The 24040-nt window shown below is 39.0% G+C and overlaps 1 protein-coding gene and 1 pseudogene across 3 annotated transcripts in view; both read right to left on the bottom strand.

The window, feature by feature from the left end:
- Nucleotides 1-22411, bottom strand: part of LOC105291170 (CD302 antigen) — a 107106-nt gene extending 84695 nt beyond the window's left edge. For all 3 annotated transcript variants that reach the window (XM_011358799.2, XM_011358786.2, XM_023529947.1), the window contains exons 1-6: nt 22205-22411; nt 16467-16838; nt 11741-11911; nt 8527-8691; nt 2479-2589; nt 1180-1320 (exon numbers count right to left, since the gene is read on the bottom strand). In XM_011358799.2, coding sequence (XP_011357101.1) covers nt 1180-1320; nt 2479-2589; nt 8527-8691; nt 11741-11911; nt 16467-16838; nt 22205-22295 — 1051 coding nt within the window. In that variant the 5' untranslated portion in view covers nt 22296-22411. The remainder of the gene's footprint in view (nt 1-1179; nt 1321-2478; nt 2590-8526; nt 8692-11740; nt 11912-16466; nt 16839-22204) is intronic.
- On the bottom strand, nt 14239-14357 carry LOC111739847 (annotated as a pseudogene).
- Nucleotides 22412-24040: the final 1629 nt, after the last annotated feature.

Below are 24040 nucleotides of genomic sequence, written 5' to 3'. Positions count from 1 at the left end.
TCCTGCTGGCACAGTTATTATAATAAATGCATATTATTCAATCATGTGGAAACATCATGATTTACTTAATAATTGCTACTATGAGATATTTATTTGACCTATCATCAGCCACCCTGGTTTATTTTCATTTGTGCTCTTTTTTCTATTATGCCTTTTGTTACATGGACTAAATTTGGTGTGAATCAACTTGGAAGATAAATGTTCATTTTCCCCTATTATTTTAAAACATCCCTTACATTCTTTATTCCATATACTTATTATTTAATCTTTAAACGGTAGCTTTATGCTCCTACACGGCTAAGAAAATTTATGCTTTACTCCTCCTGCCCTGACATCTCTTAATGCAAGACATTTTCAAAACTTTTTTCCTCCCAATTTTGAGTATTAGTCTTTCTTATTCAGTGAGAATTTAATCAAATGCCAAGGATTCGGTGGGCACTGTGAATGATGGTAAGGGCATTTCTCTTCTCCGTTCTTTCAAAGACTCCTCAAACTTCTCTGCTTCTCAAGAAATTCAGTTGTTCTGTCTCTCTTACCTTCAAACTCCCTGGAGAAAAAAAAATCCCTCTACACAATTTGTCTTTCTGCGTCTCTACCTGATTTATCAAAGAAAAGACCTAAAGAACCAGCCTGGCAAAGAAGGACCGAGGAGGGTTGGGCATTGTGGGGGAGGAGGTGGGAAAGCCTGGGAGTGTTCCCATGTCCATCATTTTTGACTTGTCACAGAGGCAAGTAACGGTACATAAGACCTGAGTGTGCAACAGCATCACCAGGAAGCTTTTTAAACACCAGACAGCTGGGTCCCACCCTGAGAGTTTCTGATTCGGTAAATCTGGGGTAGGTCCTGAGAAACTGTATTTAAACAGGTACAGGCAATGCTGATGCTCTTGGTCTGGGGACTACACTTTGAGAATCATTGCTCAAGGGAAAAAACAGCCACTTGTGAACGGCAATCTATTTCCCATCTAGACTATCTCTGCCTGCTTATGGGCATAGACCAAACCGAAGTTTTATTCATGTATAGTTGATAATATCTAACCACTGGTTCAAAGTCAATACTTTTCAGCATTGGCAGTATCAGGTGAAAGAAAGGTAGGAATAGATATCTGAAATGGATTGACTGGACTTCACAAAACTGTAATTTTAAGACCCATTTGTACAAGGAAGTGAGAGAGATACCTGTTAACTCCACTGTATTATTTAATGCTTTCTTGCAGATGTAGGGCAGTTGAGCTTCACAGGTAAAACCCTGCCATAGACCAGATGTGGCATTCATGCGAGCACAGCTTGACCCACCTATGGTAGGTGCACTGGGCACATCTTAAATGATAAAATTTTCAAACAGTTAAAAGGAGAAGGTTAGGATCAGAGTGATAGTTAGAAAAAATAATTGGCATTCCTAGTTTCCTACTTTTATGGGAACCCACAAAACAGTTAAAAACTTAAAGTAAATTGAAATGTGTAAGCCTCAATGGACAATCATGTGCTTAAATATGTCTTTCTTCTAAAATATAAAATATAGGGAGAAAACACTCTGATATACCGTAGTTAATTTTAAAAACAACCAAAATCCAAACCTTTTTCCCCAATCAACTTCCATGTCACATCTTGTGGTTAGTAGCTGTTAGGTTGCTACTCTATTCAATAAATACACTAATTTTTGTGTATGTAATGCCTTTTAGGCCTTGAATTAAATATAAGTTATCTTTAAAGAGTCTACTTATTTAGAGAATAGAGAATTTATTTACTAATAATGAAATTTCATTAAAGTAAAATGGTCTATTGGCATTTTATTGTACTTAACTTGTTTTTCTTATATGTATGCAGAATACTTTTGTATTGAAGTTGATGTTAAGTTTTAGGTTCTACATTTGACAGAAGCCTAAGATTTTATTTTTTAAAAGTGTATCTAAAACTTCCTTTTTGGGGAAAAAATCTTTTGGCAAACTAGGGTTTTTTTTTTTTTCACTACAAATTTTTCTTTAAAGTATTTATTTAAGTAATGAAATATAACCATTATGTTCTCAGTAATTGGGTGCTACAGTGGGAAACCCCCAAGAGTTTTAAAATGAAGGAATATTTCCATATTAGAGTTAAGCTGCAGATGAAACACGACATAGGTCAGTCATAGACATGCCCAGTCCTCTAAGGGACACGGAATGGCTCCTGGGCCATGAGATGAGACTCATTCTGCTCTTACCTAAAAATGTAGCATTGCTCTAAAGGTTAGAGACAAATACTCAGTTGCTCATGGTGTGGTTCAACTTGACTGTACTGGTATCAACCTGGCTATAATGGCATTTGGCTATAATGGTTAAGCCTTAGAAGGGCTTAGGAAAAAAAATAATTCTGAGAGGTAACCATAATAAAAGTTGTCAAGATTTAAAATTTTTATGTGCTCTCAGTGAGTAAGAAACACTTTTTTATTTTTTTTGAAGCTTTTACTTTGTGCATAGGAGGTGGAAAAGGAGCAGTTACCTGGGTCCCAGTTGAGAAAGTTTAATGGCTTTTGATCAGACCATTCCCAGCCTCTAGAAGAGTACAGCTGATTTAAGCCAATCCAGAAGATTCTTGCAATGCCTTCTTTTTCTATAAGAATTACATAATTTTAACAAGTGACAAAATTACCTAGGTTATTTTCTAAGTCAGATTTAAGTTTCTGCTAAAAGCAAAAATATCTTAAGGACTTGATGCAAGGCAGAAATCCCTGTAGGAGGCTGTTTGTCCAACAAAGGCAAGCAATGCTGATACACAAAAAAACTTCAGACCACTGAGAAACCCAAGGGTGATGAGCTGATTCAATTCAGCTTTCTCGTTAGCTTGTGCAATTTTCTTTCTTCTAAGGTAAAAACAGAATTTTTCAGAATAACTGTTTCACTACTTGTCAGAAAGCAGTTATATAGTCAGAGGGATATAAAGTACAGTATAGGGAATATAGTTATAATATTCTAATAACTATGTATGGGTACTAGATTTATTGAGGTGATTACTTCATAAGGTATATAAATGTCTAGTCACTATGTTATACACCTGAAACTAATATAATATTGTATATCAACTATAAATGAAAAATAAATTTTTAAAGAGCAGTTATATAAAAAAAGCAGTTTCTGTTGCATATCTAGATCTTAAAAATCTGATTGTATTCCAGTCTAGCAGTTTAAATTCATTAAGCATGTATTATTTGCCAGGTACTAAAGATACAAAAACCAAAATGACAGTACCTGCCTTCATGAGGATTTTAATCTATTGGACAGATTTTGTGGACTTCTAAAATGGTAAAGTGTTATCAGTACTGTTTCAGAAATATGTCCAAGAGTTGTTTGGTAGACAATGGTATATACAGCTCTAGAGTCCAAAGGAGACATTTAGATTGGAAATAAAGAATGCGACACACACATACACACACGCAAGTGCCTGTGCGCAATACCGTAGAGATGTATCATTCCAATTTATCATTTGAAAATAAGATGCCATCGGCAAAAAAGAAGAAAGATAAAGAAGCAGAAATAATTTAAATAGCAGGGCCAATTGCAGATATGCAGGACAACATGCATATTCCCACAGGCAATGGATGAGATTGTGCTTGTATGGGTCCATGTGTATTAGAAAAAGAATGTAAAGAATGTGTGAATTATCGAAAGGATTTTCACACCACTGCAAGAAAGTCAACAGAATTATTCAAGAACCTGCTAAGACTTCATCAGTATCACGAAGGAATACTTTGAATAATCCTATCACTCCCTTTGAATAATCCTACTGTTTACCTGCACATAGCAAGGACATATTTATGATGGAATAAAAGGATCTTTGGATGCTGTCAGGCTCTTAATTTGCTTCATTATGCTGTCCTATTTGTGATCTGTATTGATAACTTATTCTTCATTAGAATCAGAGAATTTTAAAATTGTGACTGCATTGACAAACAGGAATGCTCTTTATGTGTCTTATCCTGAGTGGATGTGAATGGGAAATGGATAAATTCTAAAAGTTCTGGTTGGCCAAATACAAAGGGCAGGGATTTCTTATATGGCCCGGACAATCTGGAGCTGTACTTTTTTTCTACATACAGTCCAAGCAAGAAGTTGACCAATATGAGACTCTGCTTACCCTCATCTTTGCCATCAAGAAACATGATTGCTAGCATAAATCCCCATAACTAATCAAATGGGCAAGTTTACTAAGGCAGATATTTCTTGATTGTTCTCAAGACCCTTGTTCAGATCTGACTCTATATTTCTATTCCTCTCCCTACAGTGAGAGACGACAGAGCCTGATAAAGGTCATGTACCTGGGATGAACCAGATGAGAGCCTCTTCTAATGCATCGGAGAGGCCGTAGTCAGCAGGGACCCCGATCTAGCCTTGGGGCACCTGTCAAGGTGGCTCAGAGTGAATAGCCCCTCAACATGGAGGCAGATTAGGAAGAATGAAAATGTGCTGCTCCTGCTCTGAAAACTATAGGGTCCTCTCTTGTAGCTCTGGGGTGAATCTGTGGTTAGAAGTTCCCTGGGAAGGCCAGAGTCATGGGAAACCTGCCTCCCAAACAAAATCCAGTGAGTATAAGGAAGCCAAGTCCCCCACCTAGGCCTCTGGATGAGTAAAACAAAATCAAACCTAATTAGGTACAAGGCAAGCAGAAAGGAAAAAGATAGCTTTTTCAGACTGCATGAGACTTAGCTTCACAGGGGCTGTTTCTGCTTTTTTTTTCTGGCAGCAGATTCCCTGGTCCCACCCAACGATTAGCTACCAAACCAGAGACTGTCTGGGAATAACATTCGCCATTATGTTCTGTATACGTACAACTCTATTTCCTCAACTAGATCAAACATTTTGATCACAAAATCTGTCTGACTCACTTTTGTTGGCCTCACTGCTCTTAGCCCAATGTTTATATGTGGTAGTTTTCAGTAAAGGGAAAGCTAATAGAAACTTCAAGAAATTTTCAATATTTGGATACTTTGAGTTTCAGATGTTAAAGTACAGCTTTCTTGAGCCTTGGGAAAGGCCCACTGATATGCCTAAACAGCATTCACAGTGAAAGAGGAACTTGAAACGTTAAAAGGGGATGTATCGCTAAAATTACTGATATACATAAAACGTAGAGTGTCTGGCCAAGGGTAGGAGACAACTGGGTCTTTTAACATAGTATCTTACTTTCAATGGATGCATAAAGCAATTCTGAAACGTTCATTCTTCCAAGTGCATCGTTAGATTGATAGTCATACTTTGACACTTTTCCCCTTCATTATAGTCATCACTTTCCAAAAATGCTAATATTCCAGGAGACTTAAATTTATTGCACTTTCCACCTATCCAGTCTTCCACTTAGGTAGGCCTCAAATCTATAGGGTTTATGACAAATGTATTATATCTAGTTAAGTTGAGTTTAATATTTCTTTATTAGCCTGTAAATAAAAAAAGCATCTTCTACATAAAAAAAAAAATTACAATATTTTTTGTAAAATTTCAGTGAGGTCTGGAATAGAATTTCATTGCTAAACACTAGCCCATTAGGCTTAATAGATTTTCATTCTAGAGGTCTGATTATTCAAGTATCGAACAACACGAGAAAAAGTAAAAACTATAAGAAAAGAGATCTGCATAAGACTTTAACCAAAAAGCATTACAAAAGACTAGAAGGCTTTTAATAGTGAGAAGAAATAAATAAAGATATGTAAGAGGAATAAGTAGTACAGTAAAAAGTAGGGGCTCTGGAGTTATATGTGTTGATATTCAAATCCCATTTCTTATATTCACTTGGTTGTGTGTTGTTCGTTATATTCTTTCTAAGCATCAATTTCCTTATCTGTAGGTGGGGATAAAAATACTGTCTATGGGGTTGTAATGATATTTATTTATCTGGAAGTATTAGGGCTTTGCTCATAGTGAGCATTTATCAAATATTTATGATTATCAAAAAATAGTGTGACAGAATTTATTTGAATTAGTCAATAGGTGTTTAATACATAGAAATAATGCTTAAAGTTTTGTGCAAAAGGAAGACCCATCTCTGTCTGCAAAGAACTTAATAGTTTTATCAAAGCTGAATGCAGGTACATTTCTGATATAGCTAATTTTCAAGTCGAATTGATTGTGTTCAAATTTTAACTCTGCTAATTACTCATGGGTGACCTTGAACAAGTTACACGTCCTCTGTGAGCCTTAGATTCTGTCACCTGCAAAACGAGCATAACAACAATAACGCCTACCTCATATGGGATTAAATAAGATAATGTATAAAAAGCATTTAGTATTCTGTCTGGAATATCATCATCATCATCATCATCATCATCATCATCATCACCATCATCATCATCATATATTATGATTTTTCATTTATTGAAGAAATCATCAGGGACTCAGTAATTTGGGTTTCTTGATTTTTAAAAATAATATAAAAACTTCATAAACTTCCTGGTAAAAGATGGGCAACACTTATAGAATTTTACTGAGTACATAAAAGAAACTTTCAATAAGTAGAAAGGCATACTATTTTCATGGATGAGAAGACTTAATGTAGTGACTGCAATGCCTCCCTAATTAATTTATAATTCGATGTAATTCTAAAGTTCCAATAGGGTTTTTATTGCGATTAATAGGTGGTCCTTAAATTCATGTGAAAGAATAAATGGTCAAAAAAAATAGGAAAGGTGATTCAAGAAAAAAAATGAATAAAGGAGAATTTGCTCATTCAAAAACCAAGATTTGCTATGTGAGACTGAACTAAGTAAAACAATTTGGAATAGACAGAGATAAATGAACCAAAGGAATAGATGGAAAGCCTAGAAACAACCCGCATATAATAAGAGGGTTTATATTTATTAGAGATGGCATAATAAATCAGAGGAGGAAATGTGAAATAGTGCTTGATAAACTGACTATCCAATTGTGTAAAGATAAATTAGATTCCCACCTCTACAAATTATATTCCAAAGGATTAAAGATGTAACTATGAAAAGCAAAATTATAAACTCTTAGAAGAAAACATGAGAGGATATCTTTATCACTTTAGGGCCAAGAAAGAACTTGCCAAATAATATAAATAAACACAGAGCATTTTTAAAATTTGATGTTTGACCAAATTAAAATTAATGTATTTTTTATGATAACAGGCAACAAAAATAAAGTGAAAAGACCAAAGAGTAGGAAAAGATATTTGTAATCCTACAACAAAAGATTAGTATCCAGAATATATAAAGAACTGTAACAAATCAATAAGAAAAAGGCAACCGATTCAACAGAAAATAGGCAAAGGATATGAACTGGCAAATCACAAAGAAAAAATGAATGCCTAATAAACATAGGATGCAAAACCACATTAATTGTCAAGAAAACGTAAATCAAAATAAAATATGATTTCACATTAACCATATTGGCCAATTAATAAGTCTGTGCTAGTGGAGGTGTGTTTACTACAATCGCTTTGGAAAGCAATTTGGGATTTTTGATTAGGGGTGAAGAGGAGTGCACCCCATGACTCGGCTATTCCTTCTCTAGAGAAACTCTCAAACATGTCTGCCCGATGAGGCCCATACAAGGATGTTCCTTGCAGAGGTAATAGTTTGTAATAGTAAAAGCTGAAAACATCTTGTTTCTCAATAAGGCAATAGATAAACTGTGGTTTATTCATTATAAAATGTAATACCGTACAGCAGCAGTTGACATGGAGAAACATATATGGGTAAATAAGATAGTATTTGTATCATTTTCAAACATAGACCAATAGTATAATGGAAATATATATAGGATTTATACGTATATATGATGTAAGAGCACTCAAGGGATGATTATTTTGAGAAGTGGGCATGGGGTTTGAACCCTGTTAATATTTTATTCTTTGAAGGGAGGGAAGCAAGGAAGGAGAGAAGGGTACAGGAGGAGAGAGAAAGGGATTCAATCCATGTAAAGCAGTATGATAAAATGTTCATGTAAATTTAGCTGGGGTGGAGGCTACACAAGTCTCTATTAGGTTATTTTCTATTCTTGTCTATATGATTTATGTCTTCATAATTAAAAAATTGAAAATTGTCAGCACCACTCCAAAGCAAAACAAAATCCTACCCACTCCATGTGTCCATGTCATTAAATCCACTTTAAGATTTCCTAAAACACTCCCTGCCCCGTGGACGGCACTCGTTAACTTAAACATGAGACTTTACTAAGGCCATCTAACATGACTCAGCCATCTTTACCTTCTTCGAGTCCCCCGCTTTTCAATGTTCAAAGAGTTTAATGTTCATCTTTTTTTTCAAATCCTTTTAATTAAGCTTAGAGTAGCAGTTTAATCGTGCTACCTCACTCTATTTTCCAAATATTAACTTTTCAGTTTCCATCATGAGATGTATTTTGAATGGAAGGATTACATTCAATACTTTTTTGCTTGTGGGCTTCAGTGTTGAAGTTTAATCCCAAGAGAAGATAGAAAAATATATACACAAAACAACATATTTGGATATGAAAATAGAGGTAGACAGCATCTTTATAATTCCAGAAACTGGCTCTACCATATGCAAGTTAAACTTACTTGTAAGATAAGTTAATTCAGCAGCACTATTGATGCTCAGTAAATCGGCTCCTTGATTCTGACATGAAACATAAGCTTCTTTCCAAGAAAGAGCTGCCTGAGTATTAAATTGGTAGCAACTTCCAATCTGCTCATTCTTTTCCCAATTATCTTCACAGCCATTTTCTGTTGATAAAAAGATATGAGTGATCATAAAGTAAGTGCGTAATGTTTTCTATTACTTAGAATGCTTACAAATACTGCAATTCAATTTGCTTACTCTTAGGATATGCTAAGCTTATTGCTTGATTAGATCACATTTTGATTCTTTGGTTACACAAAGAATTTGAAGTCGTAGGACACCAAATGACTCAGGCTGGTTAAAGCTTCCACTCTCTTATCTTCTCCTCTCCCTTTATCCCATATCAATTAGCCCATGCTTACCCTCTGCCTAAAGGTGGGAGTCTTCAACTGTGCTCATGTTGTTAAACCCGAGTTAATGGAAAACAAGCTCATGTGAAGATGGTGCCAGACTGTAGAGGGGTTGGCACACAGCCTGCAGTGTAACCACTGCATGTATATGTGTGTGTGCAGGCATACTGCTTAAATGCCCAAGATTTAGAGCCCAAGTGACTGTTATTTGGGAAACCCAGTCCAAGTGTCTCCTTAATATTTTAATAGATGGTTTAATATATGGTATATACTTAATATTATCTAATTATCATTCTATATGTATATGTACATATGCGTGCATATGTATACAAACATATACATTCATTGTATAATGTACATATTCTTTTCTTTAATAAATATTTAAAACATTTTAATCATGTATCATTTGAGACAAAAACCCTTCCAGCTGTTTCCTGAACAAAATGTATAGATTTTGATACAAAAATATACTCAAAGACTCCATTGTGCTCTCTACAAGAAGGAAAACCCAATGTAGGTCACATCAAATGTGTCCCAGGCTTCACATTGGGGGTTTCCAAAGGGCATTTCATAACCAGTCACATATTACAAGGGCTTTCAAGCTGGAAGGGCCCTTACATCTAATCTTGGCTAGCATCCTCATTTCACAGATGGGAACAAAGATTTAGAAGTATTTGTGGCAGAGATATAATCAGAGCACTGGTCTCTGAATCTGGTCTTACCGACCTTCTGAATGGCTAACACTGCTCTTTCAGCCACTTCTGAATGGCCTAAATAGTAACAAAGGTTGCTGTGACATTTGGTGAAAACCAAATAGGTAGATTTATAAGTATATTACCTAAAGGTTCCTTATTACCACTGAGGGTCTATGCTTATAAATCTAGAAGCTTCCAGGAGAATAGACATGTGTTTGCTATAAAATTAAAGCTCCATGGTTTAGCAAGTCCTTGGGTTTGAAAAACTCACAGGCTTACTTCTTCCAGAAAAATAACTCTGGGAGGCATATGAATGCATTAATAACACCCTCCCCTCCACTCCCATCCCAAAGAAGCTAAGGGCATTGAGACACATGGCAATTGAGGCAGCAAGGCACAGTGGGATACATACATTGAGAAAGGAGGGTGGGAATCATGGGATCTCTACCAGGCTCCACATGGATGGGGTCTGACCCTGGCAAATCATTTTATCAGTCTGGATCTGCTGCCTCTCACCTAAGAAGTGAGGGTTTGCACTGGATAACTCCTAAGCTCCCTTGCATATCTAAAATTTCAATCCAGATTATAGTGACATTTAAATAAAACTGTTGTCTGGTTAACCAAACTCTGCTTGTTATTAATATTGGCTTTTTATTTTTTAGTAAGTTCTAGGTGTTGAAAAGCCTGTGCCTCTACCTAAAAAAGTAATTATCAAAGTGTGGTCCCCAGACCAGCATCATCAAAATGATCTGAGAACTCATTAAACTGCAAATTCTTGGGTCCTACTCTAAATCTCCTGAATTACAATTTCTGGAGGTAGGCCCCAGAAATCTATGTTCTGACAAACTCTCCAGTGACTCTGTTGCATCCTGAAATTTGAGAATCATTGGCTCAGTATAACCTCTTCATGTTGTTTGGAACCACATTTTAAATCTCAGGTTCCCTCAAGGAGGGATCAGCATTACTAGATCACCAGGTTGGATGCTGAATGGGGCAGGATAATACAGTTGTTTGGGACAAGGACTTCGGGATTGGATTTCCTAGCTCTGAAATTTATTAGCTGCTTGGCCTTATAGGCAAATGATTTATCTCCCCTGTACTGCACTTTTCTCATCTTTAGAATGATTTATCTTTCTAATCTTTAGAATGGGGATAAATAATTATTCCTACTATATAGGGTTATGTGAGGATTGAATAAGTTAATATAAGTTGAGTGTTTAGAATAGTACCTGACACTTGGCAGGGCCTTATAAGTATTAAGTATTATTATTTAGGTCTGGAGCTGTTCCTTTTTTCTTTACTACAGATTCTTCCAACTTGTTGCCCATGAAAAACATTTCTTGAGTACTCATTACATGTCAAGTACTGTGAATCCCTTTAATTCTCACCTGATTGGAAAGTTATATACCAGATAATAATGCAACTGCTACTTTGATCTCTCTTTCTCTCTTTCTGAAGAAAATAAATTCTTTAGCATACCCTGAATTGTTTGTTTCTAAGAAGCAATTAGAAAAAAAATGCTCTGACCAATATAGAGGAATGGCAGAGGGAAAAATGTCACTATTTTTGAGAGCGCCAGGAATATCTGCTCCGACTCTTTGCTTCAGGCCATAAACATATTCAAGCGTCCACCATCCTAATAGTGTTTCTTCAACCTCTATCCCCCTCAAACTGCCTCCCTCCCTCTTTTTCTTTTCCATAAAACTTAAGAAGCTTACTCCCCTTCTGTTCATGCTTCAGTTCATTATAACCCAGCTTCTGCTGCCACTAGTTTTTTGAAACTTCTCAGTTAAAGGTCATCAGCAATTTCTTAACTGTCCATGCCTTGTCTACTTTTTCTCCCCGAGGGATCTGGGCTACAGAACACTCCCTCATCCTTTGCCTTCCATGACACTATCCAGCCTTGGTTTGCTTCCCAGCCTTCTTCTGAAAGCAAGTTCATAGCTACACATTACTTCTCCCTCTTTCCTCAAATATATACTTCTTATCTAGGATAATATTTGTGGTAGTCATTTTTAAAATCATCTTGGACTCTTCCTTCTTCCTTTTGCCTCATAGAAATGATATCTTTTTCTTTCTAAATATAAAGTTTACTAGTCTATACATACCTGGTTTTAAGCAGATGCCCCACTTTTGATCATATTCATAATTTAAGGTAGTTGCACACCATGGCCCACTGTCATCTTCATCAAGGATACACTCATGATGCCAGGTCCCATTAACTAAGAATGGAAATTCACAAGGTCTCCCATAGGAGTTCCCATCTCTGGTATATATCTCTGCGGGTTGCAGGGAGGGGAGGAACAGAAGAAAGGAGAGTTAGAAACTGGATAATCAGCTTCAGTTAACCAATTTCTAAAACTGCTTTGAACAAAAGGTCGTTGTTTTCACTTATGAGAATACAGTATCTGGGTAGGCTGCATGGTGTGGAAATCGACAATTTGGATGCTGATTGCTCAAGTCTGGACTTGAATGCTGGCTCCCCCACTGACCAGTTGTGTCTGTGGGCAAGCTCTCCAACCACTCTTAGCCTGTTTCTGCATTTGCAAATTAGGAATAATAGTACCAAGCTCATATGTTTGTTCATGAGGATTCAATGAGATAATCCATGTAAAGCTTTATTTATTATGGTGTGATGAAGTGCTAAAAGACTGTGGCTTGATCAAGTAAGGATCAATAGACAACTGTGGTTGGCAGATTACTTCATCAGAAGGAGGGCCCTGCCTGAGATTAAACTTAAAATCCATTCTCTTTTCTTTATTATAAGTGGGGCCGGAAAAATACATTGGAATTACTCAGGGTGGGTGTGGACTTTGGAACCAAATGTGGAGTTAGAGAGATGGACAAATAGCCTTATTCTTCACAGACTGGTGGTCGAATTGAGGCTGTGGGTTTTGAGGAAGTGGGAGGAAGAGCTGCTGTATCTCAGTGGATTTTTGAGAGAGGTAGGACACCATGATTCAGGTTATAAAAGAAAAACCAGTTTCAGCTGTGCAGTCATGGGACCAGCTGGTGGTCAGCGAGGCAGCAGAATTGTTTTTCATTTTAATAATTTTCCCTGGTAACGGACAAGAACTGAAAAATTATTTTAACCTAAAATGACTGGAAATACTAGAGGAAGTGCTCAATATTTATCCTGATAACAGATCTCTTGGCAAGGTGTTTTTATAGAATAGCCAACCCTGTAACTATTTTGGTCACCATTTCCACATCCTTAATTTGTTTAAAACTATGGCCATTAAGAGATTAAATAATGGCTATTAGGTAAAGCATAATAATCAGATCTTACCCTTTACCAGGTTTTTAAAGTCTCTTAGAATGTCTCATAGATTTGCATAAAAGTATCCTTAAGATAGTATTTGATTCCACATCCTTTATTATTCTCAAATGTTCACTTAACTGAAGTATGAAACTAAATTTAATAGTTTAGAATATATTAAACAGTGATACAGCAAAAGGTAAAAATAACTTAGATGTTTTTGTTGGCAAACAATCCTTTAAAGAACATGGTTTTGTTTTCCTCTGACATCTAAATGGTTCTGAACAGGGTACTTCTGTTAAAGAGTAATTTGTCCTTATATTTTATAAGGATCTTGCTTATTACTTATGTTTTGTTTTCAACCATACCCAAACTCCCAAGAGCTCATGACCAATTTCTATTCCCCTATCACAACACTTAAAAAGACAGCAAATGACTATTGCTTGTAGAACCGGCAGGGTTTTTTTTTTTTTTTTCCCTAAATCCTTGTGTTTCTAATATGAAGTGCTTTCACTTGCTCTTTACCATAAGCCCTTGAGATCAGTAGGGCCAGTATTGCACTTTTTTGTGAAATCCCCATTTTTGCAGAGTAGTTAAGTGAAACATTTCAGTCATTCAGCTGCAAATGACAGGGATGAGAACCAGCTCTCTGATTAGAGTCCTTGACATATAAGGACAATTTATGACATCAATGGCTGTCTCCTTAGGTTTCAAGTTATGTTTCATAGCTCGAAGCTGAGCTTAAAAAGCTCTCCTATTCACAATGTTCTCTGCAGAATGAAAAGCATATAGCAACCACCACAACCGCAGCAGCTAAATTATGCTAACTATTCACTAAGAGTTTTAGTCTCACACATTTCTTTGCTGCTGCTGGACTTAAGTCCTATGGGTTTCCTGAGAGAGACAGGCTTTCCTGAGAAGAATCTTCTAAATGTGTGAAGAACAGCAGCCTATAAATAAATGAGGCGTATACATGGAAAACTAATATAAGTACTTCGGTCATATGAGACTAAAAGCTCCAATGGTTCAAGAGGTTGGCAGGCTTCTAAGAGTTGCTCAAAATTCAGAGTTCTACAGCCACCCCTACACTAAAAGTCCATTTCCTCTGCAAGATTCAAAATTCAAAGTGTGCTAGTGAAGCCAAGATATCTTAACCATACAGATGCACATCTGGATGCTAGTGAAAGCAGTGTATTCATAAAATGTATACAACTAAAGCTTTCTCTGTGAACAAAACTCGCACGGGATAGAGGTTAAGGAGAGAGGCAACACAGGACATGAAGACAATCGGTTTTTATTTATTTAGTTAGTTAGTTAGTTTATTTAGTTTATTTCTTTATTTTTTAACGCCTACAGCACCTGGTATTCTTAGGTGATCTCCCATCCAAGTACTAACCAGGCTCAACCCTACTTAGTTTCTGAGATCAGATGAGATCGGGCACGTTCAGGGTGGCATGGCCATAGACAGACAAACGTTTTTATATTAGAAGTAAAAAAAAATTATAGCAAAGCCAAGGGAGAAATCTTGGTTTTGAGCTGTAGCTTTGCTATGACAAGCTTGATAACCTTGGACTTCACTTTTTTGGGACTTAGGTATCTTATCTTTCTTATCTCTAATAGCTAGATAAGGGGAGGACAATATGGGGAGTCTGACAGTCCTAGTTAATTCTGTAGCTAAGACAGCAATCTCTAACCTAAAAACAAGAAGGAACTGCATCAATTTAGAAGAATAAAATTGTCAGGACTTAATGTTTGACTAAATTTGAATGGAGGGAGAGGAAAGCAGGACAACTGTAGGATGACTTGTAGATTTCTGACACATATGACTTGGACAATACCAGTTATCCAGAGAGGAATGAAGAGGAGGCAGGTTTGGTCCTTGCTTCTGTACAAACTAAAACCTGAGGTATGTGTTGTCAAGTCAGAATTACATGTGCCTTTTCTAAACTTCTAAATTTCTTGGTAGGAAATTTAGTGTTTCAAATGTTGTATTTGGTAAGGTGAAGAAACACTTTATGCCTGTTTAGCTCTCTCTGAGGTGGTGCCCCAGATGGGTTCTTAACCTTTTTGAGCCACTGATCATTTTGGAAACTGTGTAAAGTGCATGGGCCCCATTCTCAGAAGAATATTATAAATGCATAAAATAAAACACATAGAATTACAAAGAAAACCAGTTATACTAAAATAAAGTTATTTAGGGGACTAGAGGAATTTACAATTACAACTATATCTTTCAAAGAAATTAGGGGCAGAAGATAGAAAGAGCCCTGCCAAGAAAACTATCCTTTCTGATTCTTGAACAAATACAATGAGACAAGTCAAATCCAGTTCAAAAGGTATTTCGTTTGGTTCCATGTTTTCTCTTAGCTGCCCAGTTGGAGAAAGGCTTTTATAGCACAACATTTAAACTTGCCATTAAGTGTTATCCCAGAAACCAATCACTTTTTAAGGTTAAGAGGAAGCTGGCTAGCAGAAAGAGACTTGTTCAATTACTCAAAGGTTGAGAATTGAAGAAAAGGAAAAGTCCACCCTTAATGCTCTAATGTTTCCCCATAACAGTAGAACCTGACCTCTCAGAGGAAGATGCATCTTCACTAAGAAATCCAAGAAATAGAAAGAGGTTTCCCCCAGGACAAAAACTTGCGCAAATAAGGGGAAAGATGGGAGGCCAAATTTAGCTTAAGTGAGCTTTAAGAAAAGAGGAAAACCTCTGTAAAGCTATGTAAATTTACAAAGAAGAGCAAAGGTAATAGTTAAGACTTAGATAATTAAATATGTATGTATATATCTACATATATATATCTCAACATTTGATGTAATTTAGAGCGACATAATAGAAAAGATATGCCTGGGTGATAGCTAATTACATTTAGAGGTTTAAAAAATAAATCTACTCATTCTTCTTAAACTTAGAAATTCCTTATAATCCAGTCTCTAGACTCAGAACAAAGTTCACAATCAGCTCCCTTAAAGGTAATATTTACATACTCATTTTGGGAAGCAACTGAGAAAAAGTCCACTCAAAATGCTAAATCATAAATACAAACATTAAAGTGTGATAGCCTTGCCAAAAATAAAAATAAGTAAGTAAACCCACAGGAGGTTCTTAAAAGTTTACCATTACATCAAAATCTGCAGACAAAAAAAATATGTTTCTTTTTTTTTTCTTTTTTCTACTTTTTAAAACTTAGAATAGGTCTGACTTTATTAGATCATTTGACTTTTATCCTGTACAAAGGATATCCTGTTACTCTAAGTTTTCTTTTGCTCTGGAATTCAGAATATAATCATAGGAAGTACATATGCTCAAGCTCCAGAGAGATCCCAAATCCCAGTGTGCCAGAGAATGGCTGTGTGACCTCTGGCGAGGCACCTAATCCTGGCCTTACTTGTAACAGGGCAAAGAGCACCGACCTCACAGGGGCAGCTCAAAGTTATTGCCCAGTGCCTGGAACTGAATGCTGGTTCACTGCCCTTACCAGTGTACAACTTTATCTGCTGTCAGTTGTGCATGTTCAATGCTACATGTACCAAACACAACAGCAAATGAGTCAAAGTCCCTCTCCAATACTCACCATGGTAAGGCTGGTCACAGAGGGCTTCTCCTGAGCCTCCTTTCTTCCAGACATCAGATGAATTTCTACTTGCTATGGCGTGTCCACCCTTCAGGGCCAGCTGGGACTGGGCAGCTCCATACAGAGAGTGGTGCTCACATTTCCACCATAACATGGCATTGGAGTCACAGCTGAACATTCTCAAGGAATCCGTGGGTTTGGTAATATCTAAGCCAAGGCACTTCTGGGACTGCAAATGAAAGAGCCGATGCTGGGACACCCACTTCCATAACATGTCCTCGGTTATGTCACAGTCCTGTGCTACTATCCAGTCATTCAGCGGCTTGATGCACTTGCCCGTGTTTTCATTGACGATCGTGAATGGATCATTACCTGAGTCAAGACAGACCGTCAAAGAAGATGTATCAGGATTCTGAATTATGTGACTAATGTGCCTTGGCCCCTGTTTGCTGAGGAGAGTCGGAGCACCACTGGACCGTTCCCACCCTCCAAGCTGTATAAACTCTAATGTACTAACTACACGAGGTCAGAGGACGGTGGTTGCCAGAGGGGCAGTACAGTGTGGGAGAAGAGCCTGGGGTCTGGAGCCCATCTGCTTGGGTTCATAGTCTGCCTTTGCTACTTCTTAGCCACGTAATCAAGGCAAGTTATTTAATGGCTATGCCTCGGTTTCCTCCTTTGTAAAATAGTACTTCATACAGTAGATGCGAGGATAAAATGAGCTCACACATGTAAAGAACTTAGAATAAATAGTATGCATATTCGTTATTGTCATCCCACGAACCATTTCCCCCTTTATTTAACAAGATGAAGACGTGCCTTAGTCTTGACCTTCTTTAGACAGGTGGTCTACATTCAATAAAAAAATATCCTGAGCCTATTCAGGACCACAATTCTGTCTTACTTATACTTTACTGTGGCAAGGTAAATTATGACATGACATTAATATGTCTCAGAGGAGATGGGGAGATTTCTGAGGGGGCAGAAGTAGACAGATAAAAAGGGATGAGAGGCAATGGAGGTCTGGGTTCTGAGAGCAGGGGGGACATGTGGCCAGCTCCGTGTAGCACCTCCAGGAAGGTGACCGGAAACCCCTGTGGGAGGGGCCAGGGTACTAACTGCATGGATCACCTAGGTAGGCCAAACCTGAGCTCCAGCAATCACCTGTGCCACAGGATTTAAGACCCATTAGATCTGGACAATGGAAAACTCAGAAGCAAGCAGTGTGAGCTGAACGCTAAAGGGAGGATCATCCGTGAATGTTCCCCTGGCAGTTTTGTGTGATCTGGGGAAGACCACAGTAATGATGAAACTGAAGTTCTGTTAACTTGGCGAAAAGGACCTCAGGATAAAATTGAATTTGATTTTATGAAAATAATGCATTGTTTCTTACACACATGAGTTTGTGGAGCAAGATTCACATCTGTTACAATAAACTACAACTGAATAATTTGGCCTTTTATAATGACAATTTTTTTGAAGTTATAGCACAGAATTTCATGTTGAGGAGAGTAAAGCTGAAATATTTTAGACAGACTTAAATAACCATTATCAATGAACCGAAGGATTCAGCAGGACTTGTAAAATTTTAGTTCCCAAAAGGCCTTTCATTTTGACTCCAGCTTCACAATCACTAGTTTTACTAACACTTTCCTAATAATAGTCCACAGGTTTTCAGAGTAAAAAATTTTCATACCAAGGACTTGAGGGGAAATTTCATTATGTAAATAATAACCATAAAATTAAGTGCAATTGCAATTTGAACTTTGGACGGAACTTTTTGTTTTGAATAGCAGCAGCAGCAGCAGCAGCAATGAGAGAACCAATAGGAACAACAAAATCCTTTAAAACTTTTACTTATTTCTACTTTCAAAATTGTATTTAAAAATATTGCATGGGGTTGCAGCTCAGTATGCTTGTCATAGTAGCTTCCATCCCTTGCTCTTCTTTGACATCACTCTGCCATTCTCTACTTTACGGACACTTTGGGTGTCCATACCCAACATAAAAGGAAAATGCATTATCTTAGATTACCACTCACACTTTCTCTAATGTCCTCTCACATATCCAATAGCCACTCAGACCCATGATGTACCATTTTCCCAAGCTATTCTTTCACCTGCCCAAAATAAATCTTGTGTTTCAAAGTATCAGGAATTACTGCAGAAAAAAAGAAGTCTGCTCCTGAAGAAGAATGGGCTGCTGCCATCCCTTTGCTGGAAACTTCCCCTCCTATAAACTCACTGGGCACTCAGCTCTGTGCTCTTTGACTCTAAACAGGTGAACTGAGCAAACAGCAGCTTTGTCTACTTTTGCAGTTTGGAGTTCTAGATTTTTCAAGTTGCCTCTGCAGAATCCAGTAGATTACTATGGCTCTTAGTACAGTGAAAATAGCATTTGAAATAAGGAATTAGGGGTCCTACATTAAAGACCTACCTCTGCGACCAGTTAGCTGGAAGACCTCGGGGAAGTCAATCTCCCCAAGGTCTTCGTATCTCTAAATGTAAGATGAAAGCAGGGAAGGATAAGATATTTAAGCCACTTCCAATTCTAACATCCTATATATCCACAAGATAACAGTTTTCCTAGTCTTGTTGGTTTTACTGGTCTTTGCTAAGTTCACCACATATTTTTCTTGAAGAGATGCCTACAACTTTATTATGTCATGCTAATGCTATCAGCAGTTTAGGTCATTCTAATTCCATTTGTATTGAGCATGTGCACTTAGGTGACAGTGCTGCTTCACATACACTGTTTGGAAGAGAAAAAAATATGTACCCTTTTCCATTTACTATATGTTTTACTGCTGGGACATCTGTGGACTTGAAGCTTCTAGGAACTTTGAAAGACTACAGGAGAGGTGTGGAGGAGCTATGTGAAAGAGGAGTTGCCAGACTTCTTACCTAATTGAAACATCTATGATTGTAGATACTTCCCCCATGCTGAATCTGTTTTTACTCTGGTATGTAGTATCACTATTTGACATCTATAGTAGTCATTTAGCACAGACATTAATTACTGATATGATTTAAAGAAACTTGTTATTAGCCTTCATACATAATGTATGTTTAAGCATTTGTATATAATATACATAGCATTTGTATATAATATACATACTAGGGAAAGTCAGGTCTTCTCATGTTTCCCCATATCATTCTGTACCCTTAGTAGGAACCATTCAGTCAGCCTCAGGATGGTAGGTTGAAAAGTGGGAACAAAGACTAAGAAAGTGTAAAAATAATTCCTTATTTAGAAAAATTTTTAAATAATAGTATATAAAATATTTCAGAAATGCAGTACACTTTAAAAAGGTAATTACAGAGCAATTTATAAAACAGATTCTTTATTGATAGTCTTATATAGCATCTTGTTCACTTTACAAAACAGATTCTTTACTGATAGTCTTATATAGCATCTTGTTCACTTTACAACCTTATACTGGTCTTAAATGGAGTTTTAATGTTTACCTGCAAATACAATATTGGGACAAGTCTAAAAAGCAGAGATTGGTAAAAAGAAGCCTCATCACCCTTAGTTTAGCTGCTTCGTTTTATATAAACATTCTAGTGGTGTCTGAGAGGAAATGGCTATGTAGCGTTATCAGAAATTGAAAATGACTCTTTAGTATTTCTACATCCATCAAAGGAGAACTATTGTCTGATCATTAAGAAACTCCTGTCTTACAAGCCCTAAACCAAAGAGCTTTGTACATTTCAAAGAGAAACTGAACATCAACATTTCATAACCACAGACAAATGGAGAGGGAGATTCTCAGGAAGGCATGAAAGATAAAGCCTGTAGCATTTTTAACTTCAGGGGATCTTCCATAACCTACAACTGTTAAGCATTTTGTGGAGTTGCTACCATGTGTGCAGAGTGTACAGGTGCAGCAGGAGAGAACTGGAAGTCTGGGTTTGTCAGTTCCAAGACAGGTCCTGAAGCAACAGTTGGGTCCATGGCAGTCTATCAAGAGTCAGAAATCCATGGAGTTCAGATTGGGGAGTATAGGCTAGTGAGAGACTCCGAAGTTCCTGAAGGAGTGGTTTACTTCAAGCTGCTAGCTCTCCAAGGAGGCAAAAAAGTAAACTAAGCAATTGGCATTTCCCCAAAGTCACAGAGGTATTCCTCTAGCATCTGAGCAACGGAGACCACCTGTACAAACCTAGCTGTGTACATAGGATGAGGTGCATGCCATTACCAGCATCATGAAGCTGACGCACTGCCAAACAAGCTAACTAAATAGCTGGGGTTTCAAAATTCCAGTGCTTTCCTTAATAGGGCTAACCAGAGCAGCTGGTAAGGGTGAGGACAGATGCAAGAAAACAAATACCTGTGAGCACCTAGTGCAAGGAGAATGGAGTTAAGCCCATGCTCTTTGCTTTGGTTGATGAGAAAGCCCGGGGATTGTAGAGATTGCAAAAATTAAGGAAATATTGAGCTCTGTGGGGGGAGACAAAACATAAACCTAAAATAGATGTAGATGGAAACCAAGAATTTGGTGATTGAAAGGTTAGTGTGCTTCGATTGTAGTTAGCTGCTGAAAACTTTCTCCCTGGGTTGTGGGGCATGCAGAATAGAATTCTCACAGCAATAAAAGGACTTCTGGTAGTTTCTAACACGGATCAAAGAAGAATGGAGAAGTGTGAATCAGAGCAGGGTCCACTAAAAGGTCCTTGATGTAGGTAGGGTGATGCCACTGACACTCTGAGAAACCTCTTCCCATCACTCTTTGAACAATGTCTAAATCAAATCGTAACTTAGTTTAGCTGCAAAGAAAACAAGAGCCACAAGCAATGTGAAGTTTTTCAAAAACTCCCTTGATCAGTATTTACTTCCTCATACGGTAAAGATTACAGAAGTGGGGGGTGGGGACGGCCCGCTGACTGCACACTGCCCATTGTGCAGCTCGACTGAGAAACAAAGTCCTCAGTATACCTTTGCCAAGGCAAAAAGAGAAAGCAAAAGCAAACTCTGGTCGCCGCCAAGGGGTTATGGTGCGGCTGGCATTACCAAGGGTATCAGCGAAGGGTATTGGTTCCTGGTCCTGTTTCTGCAACGAGAGGCAGGAAATTCTCGGGCAAAAGACCCGCCCTCCACTGTGGGACCGTCGATCTCACGGGGATCATTTGGAGTTGATAAGCCAATTAGAAGAAAGGATCTCTGCTCGAGGCACGCGGGGTGGGCATCACAGCAGAGTCCTGATCGTGGTTACTTTAGGAGACATGGCTTAACCTAACTTCTTTTTTCACTTGCATCAGTAGGCAGTGAAGTTGCGGAATCATTACTCATCTTTGGCGTTGTGGATAGAAACCTCTAGACACCGAGTGGCCAAAGTGAACCACCGGCAAAGAAGAAGCAGGACGGGCGGGATAGGACGTGAGGCTGTTGAGGAGCCGTAAACTCCAGGGAAGCAAGTTAGAGGAAAGAGGGTGTGGAGGGGGCAGGGGACCCGCCCAGAAAAGACTCGGCGCGCCTCTCCTACCTGTGGACTCCTTGCTCTCGGCACCAGAAAGGCCCTGCCTTTCCATGCCCCAACCTGCCCTCTTTCGGACCCCGAAGAGCAATGGAGCGCCTTCTCCCCAGCTCTCCCATTCGGCTCACTTATCCGGCTCCAGATCCCCGAGCAAAGCAGAGATGATGTGACCCGGGGCGCAACCCTAACCCTAACCGAGGGAAGTCGGCGGATCTGCCGGCGTCGAGGTCCCTAGCCGGCTGGCGGGCGGACGCACCGCAGTTACCTGCGTGGCCAGAGGGCTCCGCCAGACGGAAGCACAGGAGCAGCACGAGGAGCTCCGCCGCAGGGCGCGGGGTCTGCCAGCGCGTCCTCATCCTGAGCAGGCCCCAGCGGTTCAACTGGCTCCTCGGGCGCAGGCGGCACCCAACCCTCCCAGTGTGCCCAGCCTGCCCCACCGGCGCCTTAGTCCTCAGGTTCCCCCGGCGCTCTGAGTCCTCCTCCGCCGCTCTCAGCCAATCGGATCAGCATGTTTTGGTTCTCAAGGCAGGGAGGGGCAGGGCGGTGAGGGTGGGGTGGCGATAGGAGGCGGGATGATGACGCGCAAAGAGCTCTGCGCACCTGCGACTGGCGGGATCAGCAAGGAGCGGGAAAGTTAGTGTGCAGCTGGAAAGCAGCGCCCCGCGCAGACCACCGCCTTTGGGGAGTCTGGGCCCTGCCTCTTCATTCGTAAAGTCAAGGGAACGCGGCACTTGCTGGGACTTGGCATCGACCTGGTGGGTGAATGCAGTCAGTGTAGGACCTTGTTCTTTGCCTAACGCACCTCAGTCAGTGATGACTTCGTTGCACGGCTGGATTTGAAAGGCAACCACATCCTCTCGTACCTCAAAAAGGGAAATGTGCACCCGTCGTGGTGCAGCTGCAGCCAAGCCAGAAAATTCAGTCATCTTTGGCAACGTTTTCTGCATTTTGATAGTGCAAACATAGGGAAGGTAATGCACATTGCAGTTCGACCTGCAGTTGTTAAAGAATTAAAAGCAAGAGCTATTCGAGAGACCCTACAGTACTTCCAAGGATGACTTTGGCTTTATTACCATTTGACCTTAGGAAGTAAGCTCTTTCTAAAAAATAATTTAATAATAATAACTAATAAAAATAGTAGAAATGTGGACGTCTGTGCCCAAAACAGGTAATTGTGAGAGTAGAATTTCTCCTCTCCCCGTGGGAACTGCTATCATTATAAGTAGGGTGACTTAAGTTACCTGGTTACAAAGGTCCAACATTTTTAAACCTCGTGTTTATTGAGCATGTGCCGTATAACTCTGATGGCCTCGATCTCTGGCCCCCGAGAGTGAAGTCTTCCACGAGGGAAATATCTAGGTTACCTTTCTGATTCCAACTGCCAAGACTTTGCTGATGGTTCCAAATCTTCCTTGGCTGTGTTCTCCCTCCAGGCTCCCCACTTTCAGTTTGGTAGATACGCTGGGCAGTTGCCATCACAGGAACTGGGTACCTTCCAGGGTAAGATAAAAAGACAACATCCCTGCCTTCTCAAGCTTACTGAATACTGGGGGAGACCGAGACACACACAATAACTCAGGGCAGACTGAATGGGGAGACTGGACAAAGCTTCAAGGAAGGGAACACCTCAACTGGTACTGGAAGAATGGGTTATGTGTAGGAGTTTGACCAGGCTAAGCTGGTGGCAGAATAGAGGCAGGAAAATGTAAAGCAGTGTCAGAAGACAGTCAAGAGTCCAGGGTGGCTGCCCTGCAGGGTGTATGTATGTGTGGTTGTTGAAAGTAGTTGTGGTGGGGTTCTTAACCTAAATGACAGCAGAAAGGTGAGTTGTGGCAGTTTGTTAAAGTGCCTTAAATGGGTTATAAAGCCTTTGACTGGATTCTCTAGGGAATGGTGGTGGAAAGTTCTGACTAAGACACCCTGCTAGTCCTCTGATTGCTCTGCATTTGTGGCTGCTTGCCCTTCTGATTCTGCTCAGCCTGGAGCTCCTTGAGGGCAGTGGTCTCTTCTTTATTATCACATCCCTAACATGGAGCACCAGGCTTGTCTCAGAGTTAGCTTTCAATTAATATTACTTAATTAATGAAATCTTAGAGCCCTT

Source organism: Pteropus vampyrus, unplaced genomic scaffold, assembly GCF_000151845.1.
Source record: "Pteropus vampyrus isolate Shadow unplaced genomic scaffold, Pvam_2.0 Scaffold2, whole genome shotgun sequence".
NCBI classification, from domain to species: domain Eukaryota; kingdom Metazoa; phylum Chordata; class Mammalia; order Chiroptera; family Pteropodidae; genus Pteropus; species Pteropus vampyrus.
Note: the sequence above shows the minus strand (reverse complement) of the source record. Positions and strands in the feature narration are given on the sequence as shown.